Below are 22,336 nucleotides of genomic sequence, written 5' to 3'. Positions count from 1 at the left end.
GCACTTTTCCACACAATGAAAGTGAATAGTGACCACAGCTGACAAGCAAGATTTTAAAAGCAAGATTTGATGTGAATAACAACTTAAATCTCAGTGTTTTTCTTACCAAAGCTATCATATGGAATCGTCTCGGGTTACATGTGTAACCCTTGTTCCCTGAAAAAAGCGGAACGAGATGCTGCGTTTTGCTAAGCGCTTTTGGGAACAATCCTCCATTGTGACCAGCTGTGAATATGTGTGTAACACGTCAATGAACATTGACCGGAATTTATAGCCTTGGCTGGTGAGATCATTAGATGCACCGGTGGCCAGGCTATAAATAGACGCGTCACCAGCGTGTCGTCAGATATCTTTTTCTGAAGAGCAGTCCTGGGACGTCCCAGTGCGGCAAAGAAGCACAGCATCTCGTTCCACTTTTTTCAGGGAACAAGGGTTACACATGTAACCCGAGACGTTCCCTTTACAAAAAGCTTCACTATGATGCTGCACTTTGCTAAGCGCTTTTGGGAACGCAATACCCACGCCGCTGCACTGGGGCTTTCCGGAACCCTATGGTTGTGAAGTGTGCTCACAAAAATGCGAGAGGTCTCAGACATGAGCTTGAGATGTCGACTCAAGGACGTAAGAGTCCGGAGTAGCAAAAACATCTAACCCATAAGGTTCGATGAACGTGTGCGGAGAGGACCAGCCTGCCGCATCACGAACTTGTTCAGGCATGAGCCTGCCATAAAAACTGATGAATGTGCACGGAGAGGACCAGCCTGCCGCATCACAAACTTGTTCAGGCATGAGCTTGAGATGTCAACTCAAGGACGTAAGAGCCCAGAGTAGCATGAACATCCAAACTATAAAATCTGATGAATGTGTGCGGAGAAGACCTGCTTGCTGCATCACAAACCTGCTGCAGAGGGACCCGTCTAGCCAAGGCTTTAGAGGAGGCGACCCCTCTGATGGAGTGAGCCCTGACACCAACTAGCGAAGCTTGACCGCGCGCCTCATACACCAGGGCAATAGCATCCCTCACCCAATATGACATAGTCTGCTTGGTAGCGGCCGCCCCCCTGTTGCGGCCCCCATAGCAGGCAAATAATTGCCCTGACTTATGCCATTGGCTAGTGCGGTGGACATAAGTCTGAAGCGAACGGAATGGGCAGAGCCTGCAAAGTCTTTCCTGCTCCGGCGTCAAAAACGGCGGGGAGCAGAAGGCCTCTAGAGTGACAGGATGTAGTGTTGAAAAAGGCACCTTAGGAAGGTAGCTAGGATGAGGATGCAGAATAGCTTTGGCCATACCTGGGGCAAATTCTAAACAGGCCGGCAAAACAGACAGAGCCTGTAGATCCCCAATCCTCTTAAGAGAGGTAATCGCCATAAGAAAGACCATCTTGAGAGTCAGAAGTCTGTCAGACGCTGACTCTAGAGGTTCAAAGGGGGTCTCAACCAGAGTCCCATGAAGGAGTTCTGGTCCTAACAGGAGGCCTCAGTTGCATGGCTCCACGAATGAAGTGACCGAGTAGAGGATGCCTCCCCAAAGGCACCCCATCCATCAAGGCCTGGCAAGACAGTTTTTCCTGCAGAAAGTCCATAACTGAATCAATTTTCTCTCTGGATCTGCACCATGTGAACTGCACCACTTTTCGAAGACACCCAATTTATTGGTGTAGATTCTTCTGGTATAGGGAGCCCTAGCACTAAGAATGGTCTCGATAACCTCAGGTGACAGCCCTGTGTCCCTCAGCTGGTAGCCTTCAGGGGCCAAACATGAAGTTTCCACAATTCGGGCCGGGGATGAAATATCGTCCACTGCGCCTGAGACAGAAGGTCCCTCCTGTCCGGAATCGCCCAAGGCGAGCCGTCGAGGAGAGATATTAGCTCCGAGAACCATACCCTGTTCGCTATCAGTAAGAGGCAAGACCCTTGCTGCCGAACTCTGGCCAAGACTCTGGGAGCAGAGAAACTGGGGAAAAACGCATACAGATGCATTCAGGGCCATGTATGCACCATCACGTCCAGACCCAGGGGGGCTGGGTGACTCAGGGAGAAGTAGAGGAGACATTGCGCTGTTCTTAGTGGCGAAGAGGTCGTCTTCTACCCTGTAAAATCTCACCCAGATTTGTTCCACTACCTAGGGGGTGGAGTTTCCACTCACCCGTCAGTATTTTCTGTCTGGACAGTAAATCTGCTCCCACATATGGGCATCCAGGAATATAAACTGCCCTGAGTGACAGGGGCTTGCCCTGGGCCCCAAGGAAAATCCGACGTGCCAGAAATTTAGCTGACGTGAACGTGGACCTCCTTGATGGTTTATGTAAGAGACTACCACTGTATTGCCCACCTGCACCAAGACATGGTAGCCTCTGGAGGAAGTATTTCAGAAATACCGCCATCAACTCGAGACAGTTACTATGACAACCGAGATGACGACCCTCCCATCCCCTTGAGCTGGACGACCACTTAAGACCGCTACCCAGCCCGTCAGGGATGCGTCTGTCGTTAGCAGCCTGCGACGATGAGACGCACCTAGAGTGGGACCCAAGGTCAGAAACCGGGTTCTGAACCACATAGCAAGGGAACGAAGCACACGGTTTGTAACCCTTATTAGCCCTAGGGGACTGGCTCTTGGATGAAATCCCCTGGCTTTTAGCCACAGCTGAAATGGTCTCATATGGAGCAGGCCCAAAGGGATCACCATGGATGCAGATGCCATGAGACCTTGTATTTATTGATACTGGTGAACAGTGCAACCTTGACCTAGCCTGAGTTTGCTCAGGGTGTTCTGAATGGACGTGATACAAGCGGGAGACAACTGTGCCTGCATCGTGATCGAATTCCATATAACCCCCAGATAGGTGATTACCCGGGTGGGAGAGAGAACGCTCTTTGACGTTGAGTCTCAGACCCAGAGAAACCAGATGAGCTAAGACAATATCCCTGTGCTGAACTGCCAGTTCTTGGAGCTGCGCTAAGATCAGCCAATCGTCTATGTAATTCGGAATGTGGATGCCCTGGAGTCGCAAAGGAGCCAGTGCTGCTTCCATGCATTTCGTGAATGTGCGGGGTGATAGGGCTAGGCTGAATGGAAGAACCCGGTACTGGAAGGCTTCGTCCCCGAAAGCGAGCCTCAGGAACTTCCTGTGCTGTGGCAGAATTCCAATATGGAAATACGCGTCCATGAGATCGATCGTGATCAGCCAATCGTAATGTTGGATCTGAGACACGACCATCTTGACAGTTAGCATCTTGAACTTGAACACCCTGACTGAGCGGTTCAAGCCTCAAGATCTAAAATCTGACGCAACCCCCCCCCCCCCCCCTTCTTGGGGACAAGGAATTATCTGCTGTAATAGCCTGACTCTTTCTCTGGAAGGGGAACAAGTTCATGGTCCCTTTGACCAAGAGATTTTGCAGGTCTTTCCACAGTAGACGTGACTGCTCCGGTTTGAAGGTAGTGGGAACCACGCCGTTGAAATGCAGAGGGCGGCGAGCTAATTGAATTCTGTACCCTCTTTCTGCTGTGTTCAGAACCCACATAGAAATGCCTGGCAGAAGTTTCCACGCTGCCAGGTTCTCTGAGATGGGTATCACTTCCTGTTGAGGGTATGTCGAGTGTTCCGCGTCCTGGATAAAGGCAGGAAGCAACGGTACACCCAACTCTTTTTTGGAAGCCTCTGTCACCCGAAACACCAAAGGTGGCGGGGGTATCCGCCTTTGTGAGGGTATCGGGAGGGCCGAAGTGGATGGTACACGCGCCCCGTCGTAGTCCTGCATGGCTTAGTGGGGAGAGCGGATTTCTTAAGTGATGATACCGAACCCGGTGAGCCCGCAAGCGTCTCTTCGACCGGTGGCATCATTGAATACCCCCATGTCTCAGCACCCACGATAGTCGAGTATAAAGACGTTGAGGGTACGTGAACACGGGAAGTATATGGGTTCCTCCATGAGTGAGAAAGCTCATCATGGAGGTCATCAAAGAAAGGGACTAATATAGCATTCCCTTTTTTTATTATATATATATTATATATATATATTTATATATATTTTGTATATTCAGAAATCTGTCTTATAGTTTGGAGCGTTGGGGGGGGGGTCTCTTGTTCGCGTGGCCAGTCTAGCTGTAGTCTGGCCACAGCCCGAGTAACCACCTCAAGTAATTTCTCAGCCGCTTTATTATTATGTGTGAAATGTACAGTGAAACGAAGAGGCGCCGAGGCACGCTTCAGCTTACGAGAAGGATCAGCTGGATCTGGGGAGAGAGCGAGCGATAGGGACGGACCCGTCTCTCGCTCCTCAGCCAGATATATGTGAGAGCCCCACGATGAAAGAGTGGGCGCTGACTCCCGGAAGTAAGCGAGGCGAGCACGAAGCATTTCGCCCGAAAGTAGGTCGCAATGTACGCACTGTCCCTGCCCAAACGCGAGAGCAGCATGCTCTTTTCCCAAACAAACAAAACAAAATTGATGTGTGTACCTGACAGTCATAGAACGTTGACAGGGAAACACGCATTGTTTGCTCTGCGACATTTTTCCAACTTTTTCTTTTCTATTTTATATATATATATATATATATATATAGAAAGAGGGAAAGGAGAAAAGGTTCACTGCGCACTGCCTAACAAATTCTAAATCCTAGCAGAGGAAAGAAAGTTTCTGACAGGCTTGTGAAACGCACAGTATGCTCTGAAGAAAACGGATCTGACGACACGCTGGTGATGCGTCTATTTATAGCCTGGCCACAGGTGCATCTAATGATCTCACCAGCCGAGGCAATAAATTCCGGTCAATGTTCATTGACGTGTTACACACATATTCAAAGCTGGTCACAATGCAGGATTGTTCCCAAAAGCACTTAGCAAAGCGCAGCATTATAGTGAAGCTTTTTGTAAACGGAACAGAAGGCTGTGTAATACAGAGCATGAGCTTCTTTTTGAAGCTTGACAACCCCCAGTCTACATCCACTGTTCTGTATGGAGAGCAGCGTGAACATTCTTCAAAAAGTCCTTTTGTGTTCGACGGAAGAAAGAAAGTCATACGGTTTTAGAACAACATGAGGGGGAGTAAATTAATCAAATTTACATTTTTGGGTGAACTATTCCTTTAAATAACACTTTTATTCTATTTAACTAAATAAAATTCTCAAAACGTTATAAGCATTAAACTATCATTTCGGCTGCTAAATAATATTCAGGCACATAATCAGTATAAAAAACTTTCAAAATTAAATCATTCTAAAATCATCATAGTAGTAATTCATCAAAAAACTTTTCAGTAGGAGTAGAGTAGGGTTTGTGTAACTACCAGAGAGCAGTGAAATTTTGTCTCTCATAAAATATAATGTCATAATTCTTTCAATATTTAAAATACTGTGTATGAATAAAATATTGGCTCATAAATCATAAACTCATCTAAACAACAAAACAGCAAACCAGCTATAAATACAGACATATTGATTGTTTTTATTCCTAGAAATGCTGTCTAATCTATCATAGCAAAAAACACATAAAGTAACAATGAATGGCCAAGCACGACATCAATAAAGGTCAAATATGATTCTGATTCTTAATATCCAGCATGCCCTTAGAGAAACCGTATAATTAATAATCTTGTTATGCATAGTCAAAGAAAGGTACTTGGAAATTTTCTGAAAGAATAGAGGTGTGCTGTCCCTGTCAGAGATGCTCCAGGCAGAGGACAGAGAGTCTTTTAGACATAACTAGGTATGATACTAAAATCCCTTAGGCATAGGACTCTGGGATGTCTCAGCCTCAGGCTGTGCAAATAAAAAATCTTCACATGTGCAATACTAGCAAGTGGATCTTTGAGTGTCCCTTCATGTATACAGTTTGTATATGCATATGTAATGTATAATATGATACATCAACCATATGTTTTTGGGCTACCTTGCAATGTAGCCAAACCACAAAGATATTTTTTTGTGTGTGTGCGCACATGCAGTATTCCTTGTGGACTGTCTGTTCGCTTTGCTGAATTTTGCCAAGATACAATTCAAGCCCTTTGAAATAAATGTGAATGACGGTGTGAATTCAAAAACAGTATCTGAGTGGATTAACTCTTCATTCCCTCTGATTGCATCAATTTGATTTTTCGATTGAGAATTATCGCTGTATTAAGCAAAACATCCATTAATGGGCAAAAGAACAACACATAAGAATCCTTACATAGGTGAGGGAAAAGGGAATGCAGACATTTAAAATATGCTCTGCATACAGTCAGGCTGCCTAAGGGACAATTAACACCAAACACATTTTTGTGTCCATCTGTGGCATTTTTCAACGGACTACTTCCACAACTGATTCCACATTCTATGTAGTCGGCTCAGGCATTTCCATTTACATCATTCAGTGCTCCTACGTGCAAAGGATTATTCATGGGAAGGCAGATTATTTCTACTTTTTGGGGGCTGTTTGTTGATTAAAACAATAAGACTGGTCTCAAATGTATAATTTGCTGAAATATATATTTTTTTTCCAAATGTAGCTACACTTGGATCCTGAAAAATAAATAAAATGTTCAGTATACAAAATGATTTGACTTTGGTTAAATGTCCCAGATGGATTGATTTATAAATACATAAGCCTTTCTCATCCCAGGCTTTAAAGGTGCTGTAAGCTTTTTGTTTTTATGGAAAGGTATGCAAAAAACTTGTAAGAAATTAGTGTTTTGAGATATCTCTTCAGTCGCTGTGACAGTTCTAGAATCTGTAAAGTGCAAACAGAATTTTGTCCGTGGTCCATGACCTATGACGCTTTCAGTCTGTCAATAAATTTGCACATTCTCATCGTATTGTAGTTGCAGCAAATTATTGAGGTTTAAAGGTGCTGTAAGCTATTTTAGCTGTTCTAACTTCCACGAGACTGAGTCGTTGATATAGCCATGCCCCCTCTTTCTAAAACACTGCACCGATACCGTTGAAACAACACAAACCAGGTTGCCAAACACAACAGTAGCGAAATAGCGCCCTCAACATGGCATTAAGCCTCAATAATTTGCTGCAATCACAACACTATGGGAACACTCAAAATGTTTGACAGGCAGAAAGCGTCTCAGATGCCATCTGATTGGCTACAAAACGAATATGTCTTCTTTTTATTTTACTTTTTACTGAGATTATAACTGTCACAGTGAGCTGTTTTATATCTCAGGGCAGTTATGTCAGCGATATCTTAAAGAGAGTGAGATTATTTTTGCATACCCTACCATGAAAAAATGGCTGCTGTTGTTTTTGACTACCGCTTCTGCTCGGTTTCAGTCTCAGTAAAGCTAATATCGTATCATTGGACTGCAGGGTTTTTAAAATATGGGGGCTTGGCTAATTCAACGGCTCAGTCTCGTGGAAGTAGAATGGCTAAAATTGCTTACAGCACCTTTAAAAATCACTCTGAACAGAATGAAGCAGTTTTAATGTCACATTGAATAAATTAAATACATTAACAGGGCTAAATTATATTTCACAACACTACACACATTTAATCAATTTCAAAAGTTTTGACTTATTATCTTCAGCAGCTCTTCTGCTTATGCATTTAAACATATATTGATATACTTATCAATTAAACAATGACACAAAATAGATTTTTCATTTTCGGTTTAAGCTGATTTGAAGTTAAATGTCTGCTACAGACCCCCGTGTAAGGAGAAGGGGTATAATGCGCTTGATGTATACCAACCATTGCTTTCTCAGACCAGTGTTATTTAATTTTGGATTTCTTTATTAAGTTTTTATTTCTATTTTATATGAAATGTGTTATTACAATATAGTTTAGTTTCCGTTAATTTTCACAGTTTGTCTGTTAGTTTTAGTTTAGTTTTTGTTTTCTCAGTGTTTTGTAGTTTCAGTTTTGTTAGTTTTTATTTTAGTTTTAGTATTTTTTATGGCTGCCAAAGCTGAGCGTTTTCTGATATAATTTAAAAAGTCTAACATTTGCATGGTAGTCTTGAGTAAGCTCTATCTAGTGGTATTTTTATGTTTAATGTGGATTGTAAATGTTGCTAAATTTATAATATAGGGTGAGTATGGGTACATTTAACCTTGATCCACACTGAAAATATCCACATATATTTCCTTAAATTATTATAAATCTTTACTAACGAATCTTTGTGGAGTAAACTATTAAAGGGATAGTTCACCTAAAATGTTTAATTCTCTCATCATTTACTCACACTCATGCCATCCCAGATGTTCATGACTTTCCTTCTTCTGAAGAACACAAAGACATTTTTTGAAGAATATCTCAGCTCTGTAGGTCCATACAATGCAAGTGAATGATGATCATAACTTTGAAGCTCCAAAAAGATATAGGTTGCATAAAAGTAATCCATATAAATCCAGTGGTTAAATTAATGTATTAGAAGTATTATGATAGGTGTGGATAAGAAACAGATCAATATTTAAGTCTGAAATATTTTTTTACTGAAAATCTTGACTCCAGCAGTCTCCTTGGCATTCTTGATTTCAAGCTCAATTATATGTCCCAGTGCCATCTAGCACATTACTAGTAAGTGTAATCAAGCTTAGAATCATGATTGTTCCTCCTGACTGCAATTGCAAGATGTACAGTGAAAAATGAGTTTCAGTTTGGACTGTTCTCACCCAAAACAGATAAGATCACTTCAGAAGACATGGATTAAACCTCTTATGGATTACTTTTACTCTGCCTTTATGTGTTTTTTGCAGCTTCAAGGTTTTGACTTGCATTGCATGGACCTACAGAGCTGAGATATTCTTCTAAACATCTTCATTTGTGTTCTGCAGAAGAAAGAAAGTCACACATCTGGGATGGTATGGGGGTGAGTAAATTATGAGAACATTTTCATTTGTGGGTGAACTAACCCTTATCTTTTTGAGGTTTTAAATGATATATATATATATATATATATATATATATATATATATATATATATATATATATATATATATATATATATATAAATACAGATACTTTGTAGAAATTTTCTAGAGAATCATTTTCCCTCTGTCCCATTTTACCAGTACTGCTTAAAAATATCTGGAATTTGGTCAAAAGAGGGTCTTCAAATGTTCTAATTCCCAGTATTGAATTTTTCTTCATTTTGCTTTTGACTAAGGTAGAAGACATCCTAAGCTTTCTTCAAAGGTATAAAGTTTGGAACATTTGGATAATAATTAAAAGTGTCAAGAAATTTAACATTTCCAAAAGTGTCCCACTTTGCCAATATTCGACCCTACAATATCAAAAACTTAAACTAAAATTAATTTTAGATTATGTTTCTTATTCTTTTAGTTAACAAAAATGATTTTAGTTAGTTTTTTTGTTAACTATAATAACACTGTCTCAGACGCTGCACACAGTGCTATTCAGAATATTTCTTCTCTTGTCTCTGAAAATATCCGAAACACTCATTTAAAGTGGAGTTATGGGAACTAGACAACTACGGCACATTGTAACCACATATAACCAGAAAATAGCAAGTCTCTTTTTCTTTTTTTAAAAAAGTGGCTGTACGTTATGAGGCTCAGTGCAAGTAGTCCATTGTTTTGCTATGTAACATGTGCTATACGGATGTCTTTGATTGTGGCACTGTGTCTCATTTTTCTTTTCTTTTTTTTCAAGATAAACAGAACTCTAGCAAATACACTTCAGTCGATACTTAAATAAAACTAAATGCAACAATAAAAGTCTTTCTAATCTAGAGTACCCAGTACTGACTCAATGGGTACCCGAGCTTTGGCTGCTTTCAAACACAATATGTTTATTTGAGCACGTGCTCTGTAAAGATGGCTGCTCACTTGAACGGACAAATTTACTTCGTGTTCAAAATGCCCATCTTGGCTAGGTTAATGTAAACCTAGTCCGTGATGCCTTAAGTGAATGTAAACAGGCAGGACAAAATGATTAGATGTGTCAAAATATCAGATTTGTATTTTGTGCCAGTCTGTGTATTGCTGCAATGTTGATACAGTTTAATGGACCTGCTACTATCTGTTAGGTTGTTAATATTAATCATAAAAAATTACTGATGAGAAAATGAGAAAAAAACTCTTGTTCTAAATGTATTTCATTGTATTTCTTTATTGCTTTTTTCTTACAATGCACAATTAGGTATTTTTAACTTCATTTAAATGCATTTGGCAGAAGCTTTTATCTTTGGTCATGTGTTCAATTTCCAGGGAACACACATACTGAAAAATTGACACCTTTAAATAACTGTAAGTCATTTTATATAAAGGAGTTTTCAATAACAAATTTGTTTTTGTTATGACATCAAAATTGGCATTGGTATCGACTACTGGAATTTTGGTATCATGACAAACCTACTAATGATGAGTACAGTATAATGAGTTTTAAAGTATTGTATTTGTTGAAGGAGACACTAACCGAAGACAGTCCTGGCAGGGACAGATTCACGGTTCAGCCAGAAAGAGACTTGGGACAGGATGACAGTCATAAAGCAGGGCATGTATGTCTGAATCACAAAGTAACCAATCTTCCTCTTCAGGTAGAAATGGGCCATCATGACTGTGTATTGACCTGTAGGGTAACAGTAAACCAGAAGAAAAAAATAGATGAGAGAAAAGAAGGGAATTGGAACAGAGATGGAAATATAAGTAAGAGGGAATTCTAAGGAAACAAACTAAGGACTAAGAGAGTGAAGGATAGGGTGTAATTAGACTGTAGTGGGGATTAGTAAACCAGCTGAGATGTTTAAACAGAAAATAAGAGAGAGAGAGAGTTTTTTAAATGTTTATTTTATAGTGTAAATTGTTATTACTATTTTATTAATTATTTGACACCTTATTATATTGTTATTTGTTACTTTTATTATTATTATTAATGCACAAGACAAGATAGAGGTATCAAGATGAAGAGGAAGATTAAAGGAATCGAGACAAATGAAAAGTTATGTGATTAGGTTGTTGATGCTAAATATGTCCATGGATTTTTATCAATAAGATTGTAACTTAAAATGTATATGAATGCATAAGAAAAAGTGTCTTGGGTCCTGTGAATTGTCACTGTTTCATATTCAACTTTTTGCCTTCACTAAATCATTTTAAATGGTCCTGCAGTGCGACAAATGGATTTTATAAGTATAAATATCCCATGAAGCCTCAATTAATGAGATCACAAAACTGCATTCATAATAAATATAAAAGAATTTGCAAAAATTTGTTTAGATTTAGGAGTATAACATGTCACACCACATGTCATGTCAGCTACATGGAATTTTCCAGCAGACTTGAAATATATATTGAGCATATGAAGTAAATGGTAGTACTCTGACTTTTGACTAGTTTGTGGTCTCATTAGCACCAATTAGTGGACAGATACTGTAATGTCTACAGAAAAAGACACTTTGGTGGTAATTTAATGTAATATAAATATAAATGTAAATAAAAGTAGGTCACCATTATAGAATAGATTTAAACATCCAAATAAGAGTAACAGTTATGGTCTGTTTAAGAGCTGTCAAACAGGTTTAACACAGTGTGCTGGAACATGGTGAGGTAAATTATAAACTGTGTTAAAAAAATAGAATACAGAGTGAAAAAAACATCATATATCCTGTTAACCAAGTGAAGATTGAATTTGAAGATTTAAAAAAAAAATCCTTTCGAGCCACACAGTCTGATGAACTATAGAAAATCCACTGATGACTGCTGCTTTCTCCTGGCAAAATCGGATTTTTGTGTCCCACTAATCCCTTGTCACAATCTGCATCCTGCAGGCTTCTCTCTCTCTCTTGCTCTCACTCTTCTGTCTCTCACTTTTTCAATAGGTCCATCCATTCTGTCAGGCCAGGCCATCCTCGTCCAGGATGTACTCTTTCTGAGCTCACAGGGAGAGAGCAAGTGAACAAAAAAGAGGGGAAAAAAACCAAGCGAAAACCACAACATCTAGTCAGGATCAGAGGGGACAGCTCTTGTGGATCAAATAAAGATGACAACAAGCTGTTGAGCCTTGGAACTCGAGGAAAACTTTGAGCATCGTGCTTCGTAAAGGCCCTGGGGGCAAAGATGTCCTCGTCAAGAGGGGCTTGTCACGTCCCCTTTCTCTCAATCTCCCCTTTATTCCAATGACCAGGAGGAGAGCACGACTGGTAGTGCCCCCATTTCAGATATTCCGCCTTGGATATGCCCTGCGGGGTTAGACTCTTTTGAGAGCTGCAAACATGCGACTCTGGTGGATTTTACTGCTAAGCTTTTGGAGTGTTTATGGAGAACTACCATTCATAGCAGAGAACAATGCAGCCATGTTGGTCAATTGGTAAGTGTTCTACTTTTCTATACTCAAAATAAAAAGGCATAGCATTCTTTCAGGCACTGAAAGTTGATGGTAACAGATGAAGACCTTGGGGGGCCAGCCTCCAAATAAATTTGAAACGGTTGGTAAGGGCAGGTGCTATTTTTTGATGAGAGTTCTTTTTAATAAAAGGTGACAGGTTATCTATATGTCTTTACAGTGTGGGCCAAGTGATTGAATGTTGACATTTCCACAGGACATCATTTTCATCCCTGTTTGGCAGACTGTATTTTTCCTGGTTCTTTTTTTCTTTCTTTCTACCTTTCTCCTCTTTGCTGGGTTTTCTAAGTTGAGCTAAGACTCAAGATATGAAGTCCTGGTGGAGCTATTTTTATCTTTGTAAGAGGTTTGCACCTTAGATTAGCAGTGATAATGACCAGCTGACCCTTTTCCTGCTACACAAAATAATGGAAGCGAGGGGAGGGAGGGATGAAAGGATGGGGAAATGGAAAGATAGGTCAAAAGGTCCTCCCAGAATGGAGAGGTCATGGCCTCAGTGTTTATTTCTAAAAGTACTTCTGGCCACCTGAGCAAACTAAATTTGATGTGCTGTGGCTACAGACAAAATCAATTCCCTGTAAAGTAGTGAGAAAGCGAGAAGCCTCAGCAGGGTTTTAAAGGGTGATGAACTATCAGTCATGGTATTTGCCTAGATCATTATCAGAGCACAACAATGTCTTCGTGAATATGACTGGATGCCACATCAGCAAGACTATCCATATATGTACATCCATCCACCAAGGCGGAACAAGGGAAAGACCCCACCCCCACGTACATCCTGTAATGATTACAAAGCTAGAGGCAGCAATGATAAAGAGTGTATTACCAGTACACTTTACATAACCGAATTAGGCAGATGCCGCCTAGACCCCCCATTTCCTCCCACCCAGCTTCCATGTGTCTCTTGCCGACTTCAGCCAATGGTAGCTAACTGACGTCACATGGTAAAAGCACAACTGATGGGGAGGCTCGGGGATTAATCCTCCAGACCCAATGGCTCAGGATTGGGATAAGTGTTGTTTTACCCTCCCACTCTCTGTATCATTCTTTCATCTTCATCTCTTCCTCTCTCAGGCCATAGAGACAGCTGGCCATGAGTGGGAGGTATACTCAAATCCTCATCACTCATTTGTCATCCAGCTTGATTTAAAAAAGCCACAATTCCAGAAGGGCTATCACATTATTTAAGAGAGATGATGTCACAAAACAACAAGCATCGTGTAGAGGATAAAACTGAAATGGTGTTATACAACACAAATTATGTTTCTGAAGATAATGCGTTAGATTCAACAAGTAAGAAGTCACACATAAAAATGTCTGAATGTCATTGCATTAGATTAAAAAAAAAAATCTGCAAACATATGGCACTAGACATTTTGTCAGCTTTAAGTACAACTTTTACAACCATTCATTTTATCCAAAGAGTCCTATAGCGTAATTATAAAGTCAGTTCCCCTAAAGTTCACAAAGGTGCCCTAGCAAAGTAATCAACAGCTTAGTTCATCACATTAAACATGGACATTTTTGATAACCAGAAAGTGTCCATTCAAACACTATATATATGGTTTTATAATTTGAAACCTAAAAAAAAGCTTCTTTTTTTAAATGCTTTGTTTGAAAGTTGTGCTTGTGCTTTATTGTTTGAAATAAATTAAACTTGTCAGATATTTTGTAATATAATGCAACATGCATAAAATTGTAAATTTGATTTGATTGTCCAAATACTTTTTGGGGCTACTGTATAAACTGTGCAAGGAAATACAGTATATGAAGTAAAACTAATATGGGGGATTAGTCAAACCTCTTTGGAGTCATTACAAGTGAATTGTGAAATTGATAGACACTGATTTATTGTAATAACTGACAGTTGGTATTGGGTCAGATAAAGTGGTTTACCTCTACTTGTGCTGATGTCCTCTGTACCAGCCGTCTGGCCAATCAGATGGTACTGGTTGAGGCGTGACCCCTCCTCCGCCACAACCACAGACTTAGCTGGGCCTTGAGTCCACTTATACACCACTTCAGAGATAGGGTAGGCATCTGGAAGAAGGCACAGAAGATAATACTATAATAGCCACCATGTTAGATTATGCAGTGATAATAACTTATTAATCAGACATGAGTAATAAGAAGATTAGTTCAAATTGAATGTAATCTGTTTAGCAATCTTTGAATACGGTTTCACAAGGCTTACTTGCTCTTGATTGAACAGTTATTGTCAGTTGATTGCATTGCACTTAGTATGCAGGCAATTTGCATTTCTCAGAATAAGGGTGTACAGTTGGCCTAGACCTACCAATCATGGGGAAATATATGCTTTGTTTATGAACAGGGTGCATGCTTGTCTGTCTCTTCCAGGTCTATTGCGGGGTAATACATTTAATCAACTGCACCTGTGTTGCATAATAGGATCAGAGCATGAGGTGAAAAAAGGAGCTTTTTACAGACACCTAGCTGTAATTTAGATTAAGACAACAAGATTGGGCATTTTAATAAAGTAAATATTTTTAGTAATTTAGTGAACAAACAATGTTTTAATTGTTTTGTTTTAATACAACAAAATGTAAATGTTTACTGGATGATCATATCACTTCCTAAATACCTGCAGTTTTACAATAACATTCCCTTCTCATTACTCCCTTTTTTACTGTCACCCCCTCCCTCCATAGTGACATCTAATCTTGAAGCAAAACATTAATCCTGCCACTCTCATACCGGATCTTTACAACAAAATTAAGATTGACTCCGGCCATCTAGACTGTGGGATTATTCTGCCAGCAGTCTATACACACACACACACACACACACACACACACACACACACACACACACACACACACACACACACACACACACACACACACACACACACACACACACACACACACCAGATTCCTGCAAACTAATTTGCAGATCACAGATTCTCAGGCTCACCACTCCTACTCCTCTACTCTTCCCCTGTCAAGGAAAATCAGACACACTTGACATCTACATTGCTACAATTTTTCTACAAACTCTCGATAAATCATGAAAAAACAAATAATCAAACCCAGCTGTTTCTCTGCATCAGTAAATTTTCCTTTTAGGAAAAAGCAGAACAGAAGCTATCACCTGCAAGCTGTATACCCCGACAGATAACATTACTAAAAGTGGGACAAATTTATTTGGATGGTCTTACAAATATGATTATACAAATATAATGTATTACATAAGGTTCATTTTAGGCAGGCAGCTTCTGGGCCACATTCTCAGAATGAGCAGTCCACATGAGGACAAGTCCACACATCACCTGTTAAGACTGTATACGGCACCAACCAAACAAGATTGCAAGGCTAAACTGAGCTCTTGGAGCAAGAGCATATTTAGGTGGTTAGTGCAAAATGCTTTCAAGGCATATAAGTGTCTATTACAAACTATTTTACTTTGATGACCTTTTCGCATGGCATAAAGCACATGTTTGGTACAGATGCACGTTAAGTCAAATACATAAGGCTTGAAATAATAAAACAATATTTCCTTAATTATTGTAGATTTTGGCATACATATAATTCCTAACTTGCATGCAACTACAGTAAACATGCAACTTTAAGCAACACAAGTAATACAGCTAGATACAGCTTTTCCTTTACCACGTTTCTATTATTCTGTTTTTATAAATTCAGGCCATCAAGCATAACAGGTGAGTTGGAATATTGCATGTTACTTGCAGAGTTCAGAAAATAAGGCAAGCATATGCATATACCTTTTTTTAATTGGCAAGAAATCTTTTTCAAATTACTTAATTTAAACAGGTAATTATTACAATGATGACAGATTCAATATGGCGACATGATATTTTCAGTTAAGCAGACACATTTACTTATTTAAGTCAATAAATTAAACTAGCCATGAAAAATATTGCTTTAGAAAATATTAGCTTTTTATTTTTTTTTTATACATTTCTATTTAAACCTTACTTTTACAGTGTAGAGTAGAGAAAGTCATTAACCTCTCTAAAAAGGAGTTAATTATGTAACATAATTTCTCATTAAATAACTATTGTTCTGGCATTTTTTTAGTACTTATGTCACTTAAAGCCTGCTCTTCTTGTTTTTATTTTAAAACTTTACAATAAGGTTCCATTTGTTAACAATAGTTAACATTAACTAACAATGAACAATACATTTACAGTATTTATTCATCTTGGTTAACCTCCTATGACCCCGTGTCCACAAGCATGGACATTATGTTTTGGCTATGCTATAGGCTATGTAAAATATCATTTAACTAAAACTGGAGACTCTAGCCTGTCATTAAAGGGTTAAACGTTTGACGCTCGATTCATGTGACAAAACAACATGGTGCCAATCTCCGGCAATAAAACTACATCTGGTGAGAAACCTCGTTAAGTTTTTACATTTATTAACATTATTTAACGCACTACGAACTAACAATTTACAATTGTATTTTTATTAATTAACATTAACAAGATTAATAAATGCTGTAAAAAAATGTATTGTTCATTGTTAGTTCATGATACCTAATGCATTAACTAATGTTAACAAATGGAACCTAATTATAAAGTGTTGCTGTTTGTTTAAAAATTTTTTATAAAATATTAAAGTGCTTAAACAATGACATTTTGTATTTATTTTATTTGTTTATTTAACAGGGACAATACACTAGGCATTTTTACACATAGACAACCGATGCCATGTAAATATGGCATATAGCATAAAGCTAATTTGCATCCCTAGTCCCTGGTTAGGCTTTTACATCAAATCAAAACAAAAACACAATCATCACAAGAAACAAAACAAATACAAATACACTTATGTATATACAGATAACTATGTGTGTATATGTTGTACCTAAACAATTCAAACCATGGCATATTGACATACCTAAGTACATATGTATCTTTATACGAAGTTACAAAACATAAAATGTAAATTATCCTACATACAGAAAGAAAATGTAAACTTAACCAAACTGAATAAACCAAAGGTACTCAATGTTCACATCGCTGAAATGATTTCAGCCATTGTTTCAGTTTTGTAGAGAAAACTGTGAGTTCTGATTGCTACTTCAAATCTACAGGCATAGTGTTCCATAGATGTGAACCTTTCACTGAAAAGGATTATTAACCCACAGCAGTTCTGCATCTCCGAACTCTACAATTCCCACTTACAGCCCCTCTGGTCTTTGCCCCATCACTACTGTATTTTTGTATCAACTGACAGATTACATCAGGGGCATGGCCATATACAGTATTTAAATACTGTTTTTATAAATGAGAACTTTAAAAAGTTATCAAAACTTAACACATTATTCTTTTGAACAATTTGACAATGATGATTTTTCATTGGTTTCTGATCCATTACTTATAAAGTTTGTTTGTATAATGACATTACAGGTTTAACAACTGATTGAGAAGCCTGACCCTAAAATATCGCACAATAGGTCATATGTGATAATATCATTGTATGCATAAACATTTTAGCTGCTTTAAGAGATATACATGGTCTTATCATACGAAAATAGTTCAAATTTGTCTTAATAGTCTTAGACATTTTTTTAATATGAGCATCAAACTTAAGCTTAGAATCTACAATTTACAATTGTATTTTTATTAATTAACATTAACAAGATTAATAAATGCTGTAAAAAAATGTATTGTTCATTGTTAGTTCATGATACCTAATGCATTAACTAATGTTAACAAATGGAACCTAATTATAAAGTGTTGCTGTTTGTTTTACATTTTTTATAAAATATTCTAGTGCTTAAACAATGAAATTTTGTATTTATTTTATTTTTTTATTTAACAGGGCCAATACACTAGGCATTTTTACACACAGACAACCGATGCCGTGTAAATAGGGCATATAGCATAAAGCTAATTTGCAATGATACCTACATATTTAAATTCACTCACTTCCTTGATTTCCTATTGGTCAATTTTGATTTTAAAATCATCCAGTGATTTTTTTATTTATTGAAAAACACATTGAAACTGTTTTGTTGTAATTTAAAGTTAAACAGTTATCCTGCAGCCAGTGGGAAACACTGACCAGTTGCCTGGTTAACATTTCTGAAGCCAAATGAGAAGTTTCTGCTGGTACATAAATAATTGTGTCATCTGCAAACATTTGACAACCAACCTCCTTAGAACTTTCAGGTAAATCATTTATATATAAACAAAAAAGCAAAGGACCCAATATTGAGCCTTGTGGTACACCTAGTTTGCATTTTTGAAGTGATGACTTAATACCACTAATTTTAACACATTGTGTCATGTTCTTTGTTGTCTTTTGTTTTGTGCTTTTTGTTGAACCTTAGTTTAGCTCCTGTTTCCTGTTTTGGTTTTTGTAGTCCTTTGTAGTTTCTTTTATTACCTTGTCTTGTTTCACTGTTGCCCTTGTTTTTCACTTTTGTCACTTTTGGTATTCCTTAGTTTTCACTTTTGCCCCTTTTGCACTTCCATAGTTCTTGTCAGCGCTCGTGTTCTCCGTTCATTGTTCTCACCTGCCCTCGTTAATTTACCATTGGTTTCTGTCTATCACCTTGTTACCTTGTTTGAGTTCTGTTTGTTCATTGGCCCCTTTTTCCCTTGTTCATGTATTTAACCCTGTCTGTTTGTTCAGTCTCTGTCGGTTGTTGTATGTAGATGCCTGTTCCCATGCTTCCTTCGTCGTTTTCACTCCACCCATCCCCGTGTTTACCTTCCGTGTTTATTTATCTTTTCCCATCGTGGATGTTTCTTTTGTTGGTGTTCTTTTGTGTTTCCATTATTGTTAATAAAACCTGCTGCATTTAGATCCTCGTCCCGACTCTCCCTTCTCCGTCATTCGTGACAGAGAGACCGACCGCAAATGGATCTAGCAGCGGTTTTCACCACACTGGCCCATGCAGGTTTTCCCGTTCGTGAGTACTCACGGCTCTTCTCCACGGTTGCCATCCACACCGGGTTCGACGACGCTTCCCTGAAGCTCATCTACTGGGACAGGCTTGAATCAGCCCTAGCCCTATGGCCACCCAGGGCTCCGCCACTCAAGTCACTCAGGCCTTCCAGGGCTCCGCCCCTCAAGTCACTCGAGCCTTCCAGGGCTCCACCTCTCGAGCTTTCCAGAGCTCCGCCACTCAAGTCACTTGGGCCTTCCAGGGCTCCGCCCCTCAAGTCACTCGAGCCTTCCAGGGCTCCACCTCTCGAGCTTTCCAGAGCTCCGCCACTCAAGTCACTTGGGCCTTCCAGGGCTCCGTCCCTCAAGTCACTCGAGCCTTCCAGGGCTCCACCTCTCGAGTCTCTCGAGCCTTCTAGAGCTCCGCCTCTCGAGCCTCCTACGGCTCCGCCTCCCGAGCCTCCTACGGCTCTGCTCCCAGAGACTCCAGAGCTGCCTACGGCGCCACCGCCCTCGGCTCTGCCTCCTGAGCCTCCCACGGCTCTGCCTCCTGAGCCTCCCACGGCTCTGCCTCCTGAGCCTCCCTCAGCTCCGTCTCCTGAGCCTCCCTCAGCTCCGTCTCCTGAGCCTTCCTTAGCTCCGTCCCCAGAGCCTTCCAGGCCTCCGCCTCTAGAGCTGCCTACGGCGCCACCGCCCTCGGCTCCACCTCCTGAGCCATCCTCGGCTCCGCCTCCTAGGCCTTCCTCGGCTCCGTCTCCTGAGCCCTCCTCAGCTCCGTCTCCTGAGCCTTCCTCAGCTCCGTCCCCAGAGCCTTCCAGGCCTCCGCCTCTAGAGCTGCCTACGGCGCCACCACCCTCGGCTCCACCTCCTGAGCCATCCTCAGCTCTGCCTCCTAGGCCTTCCTCGGCTCCCCCTCCTGAGCCTTCCTCAGCACCGTCTCCTGAGCTTCCAGAGCCTCCCTCAGCTCCGCCTCCTGAGCCTCCCTCAGCTGCGTCCCCAGAGCCCCTCTCAGCTCTGCCTCCGGGACCTGTCCCGGTCCGATGGCCTCCTCCCAGGCCCCCTGAACCGGCCCCTGCTCTACGGCCATCTCCCAGACCACCAAGACATGTCCCTGTCCTGTGGCCACCTCCCAGGTCCCCTGAACCGGCCCTTGCCAAGTGGCCAGCCCCCGGGTCATCTAAACCGGCCTCTGTCCTGTGGCCACCTCCCAGGCCCCCCGAACCGGTCCCTTTTCCTTGTCTGCCCCTTGTTGCCCCCTGGACTGCCTGTCTGCCCCTCGTTGCCCCCTGGACTGCCTGTCTGCCCCTCGTTGCTCCTGGACTGCATGCCTGCCCCTTGTGCCCCCATGGACTGCCTATTTGCCCCTATTGCCGCCTCGGACTTCCTGATTGCCCCTTGTGCCCCCTTTGGTCTGTCTGTTTGCCCCTGGTGCCCTCACTTTGTTTCTCGTGGTTTTTTTTTTTGGCATTTATTTTTTAGGATCGTCTGGAATCCGATCCTTTGAGGGGGGGTTCTGTCATGTTCTCTGTTGTCTTTTGTTTTGTGCTTTTTGTTGAACCTTAGTTTAGCTCCTGTTTCCTGTTTTGGTTTTTGTAGTCCTTTGTAGTTTCTTTTATTACCTTGTCTTGTTTCACTGTTGCCCTTGTTTTTCACTTTTGTCACTTTTGGTATTCCTTAGTTTTCACTTTTGTCCCTTTTGCACTTCCATAGTTCTTGTCAGCGCTCGTGTTCTCCGTTCATTGTTCTCACCTGCCCTCGTTAATTTACCATTGGTTTCTGTCTATCACCTTGTTACCTTGTTTGAGTTCTGTTTGTTCATTGGCCCCTTTTTCCCTTGTTCATGTATTTAACCCTGTCTGTTTGTTCAGTCTCTGTCGGTTGTTGTATGTAGATGCCTGTTCCCATGCTTCCTTCGTCGTTTTCACTCCAGCCATCCCCGTGTTTACCTTCCGTGTTAAGTTAACCCTTTGTTTGCCTTCCGTGTTTATTTATCTTTTCCCATCGTGGATGTTTCTTTTGATGGTGTTCTTTTGTGTTTCCGTTATTGTTAATAAAACCTGCTGCATTTAGATCCTCGTCCCGACTCTCCCTTCTCCGTCATTCGTGACACATTGCTGTCTACAACAGGTATGATTAAAACCAGTTTAGAGCTTGTTGAGAAAAGTTCATTGAGTACTTCATGATTGACAGTATCAAAAGCCTTTTTAAAGTCTAAAAATACTGCTCCTTACTAAAAATACTTTTCCTTGATCCAAACTACTTTTTTGGTATCTAGAAAATGACATATAGCCATTTCTGTTGAATACTTTGGCCGGAATCCAAATAGACAACAACGAATGAAGCTAAAGAGTGTGAAGACAGTGTTGATGCTAAATATGGCTGGCGATTTTAAGTGGACATAATTGGATTGAATTTAGTGGACATCAGTTGATCCTATTAATTCTCTGTCCACATAAGTTCAAAATATAAAACCATACATTTTTCCTCAGAGTAGTTAATGTCTAGAAAAGGAAGAACAATTTAAAACATGGTAGAATGAAAAAGATAATGGTCAATGTGTGAACGAGAAAAAAAAACTATGTATGTCCATATTGTACTCGTATTGTGTGGGACATGTATACTTATTTTTTTGACATGGACATTAAGGAAATACTGTTTGATAAACCAAAGAAACTGACAAGGTCTGGCTAACAGAGGAGAAAATATTTCTCATAGGTCAGGGGTTGAGGCTTGGAGGAAACATACGTAACTCTTCACGTGGTGACCGGTTGAATGGCCTGTCAAACCTTTTTACTCCCAAATGCTGAAATTCTTTCAAGTGAAATAAAAGAGTACAGCATGGATTATCTTGACAGAAATGGAAACTAGGGATGGCAGATCGATCCAGAAGTATCGATATTTCTGAAACTAATGTTGTATCAAGTATATCTAACATAATACCTAACATGAAAAACTTGATTCTAAAGTTGTAGTTTTTTTTTACTAGTGATGTTTTAGTTACCATGAAAATGAATGCATATAATAAGCTTCAAAGTGAAAATAAGAAGTATAGTATATAAGTAAATGGTTGCGCAGTATAGGAACTATTTTTCTTCTGCTCATCATAATGCGAGAACTGCTGAAAGACACAAGCAGTCAAAGACAGTGCTCGAGCCCTTCA

The 22,336-nt window shown here is 40.2% G+C and overlaps 2 protein-coding genes across 5 annotated transcripts in view; one reads left to right on the top strand and one right to left on the bottom strand.

Moving 5' to 3' along the window:
* Positions 1-22,336, bottom strand: part of LOC127646423 (gamma-aminobutyric acid receptor subunit alpha-5-like) — a 51,443-nt gene that overhangs the window by 4,466 nt on the left and 24,641 nt on the right. For all 3 annotated transcript variants that reach the window (XM_052130066.1, XM_052130067.1, XM_052130065.1), the window contains 2 exons: positions 14,192-14,335; positions 10,370-10,522 (listed from right to left, as the gene is read on the bottom strand). In XM_052130066.1, the coding sequence (XP_051986026.1) occupies positions 10,370-10,522; positions 14,192-14,335 (297 nt within the window). The remainder of the gene's footprint in view (positions 1-10,369; positions 10,523-14,191; positions 14,336-22,336) is intronic.
* Positions 11,778-22,336, top strand: part of LOC127646422 (gamma-aminobutyric acid receptor subunit beta-3) — a 139,279-nt gene continuing 128,720 nt past the window's right edge. For both annotated transcript variants that reach the window (XM_052130063.1, XM_052130061.1), the window contains exon 1: positions 11,778-12,259. In XM_052130063.1, coding sequence (XP_051986023.1) covers positions 12,165-12,259 — 95 coding nt within the window. In that variant the 5' untranslated portion in view covers positions 11,778-12,164. The remainder of the gene's footprint in view (positions 12,260-22,336) is intronic.

Source organism: Xyrauchen texanus, chromosome 7 (genome assembly GCF_025860055.1).
Source record: "Xyrauchen texanus isolate HMW12.3.18 chromosome 7, RBS_HiC_50CHRs, whole genome shotgun sequence".
Lineage (NCBI taxonomy): Eukaryota > Metazoa > Chordata > Actinopteri > Cypriniformes > Catostomidae > Xyrauchen > Xyrauchen texanus.
Note: the sequence above shows the minus strand (reverse complement) of the source record. Positions and strands in the feature narration are given on the sequence as shown.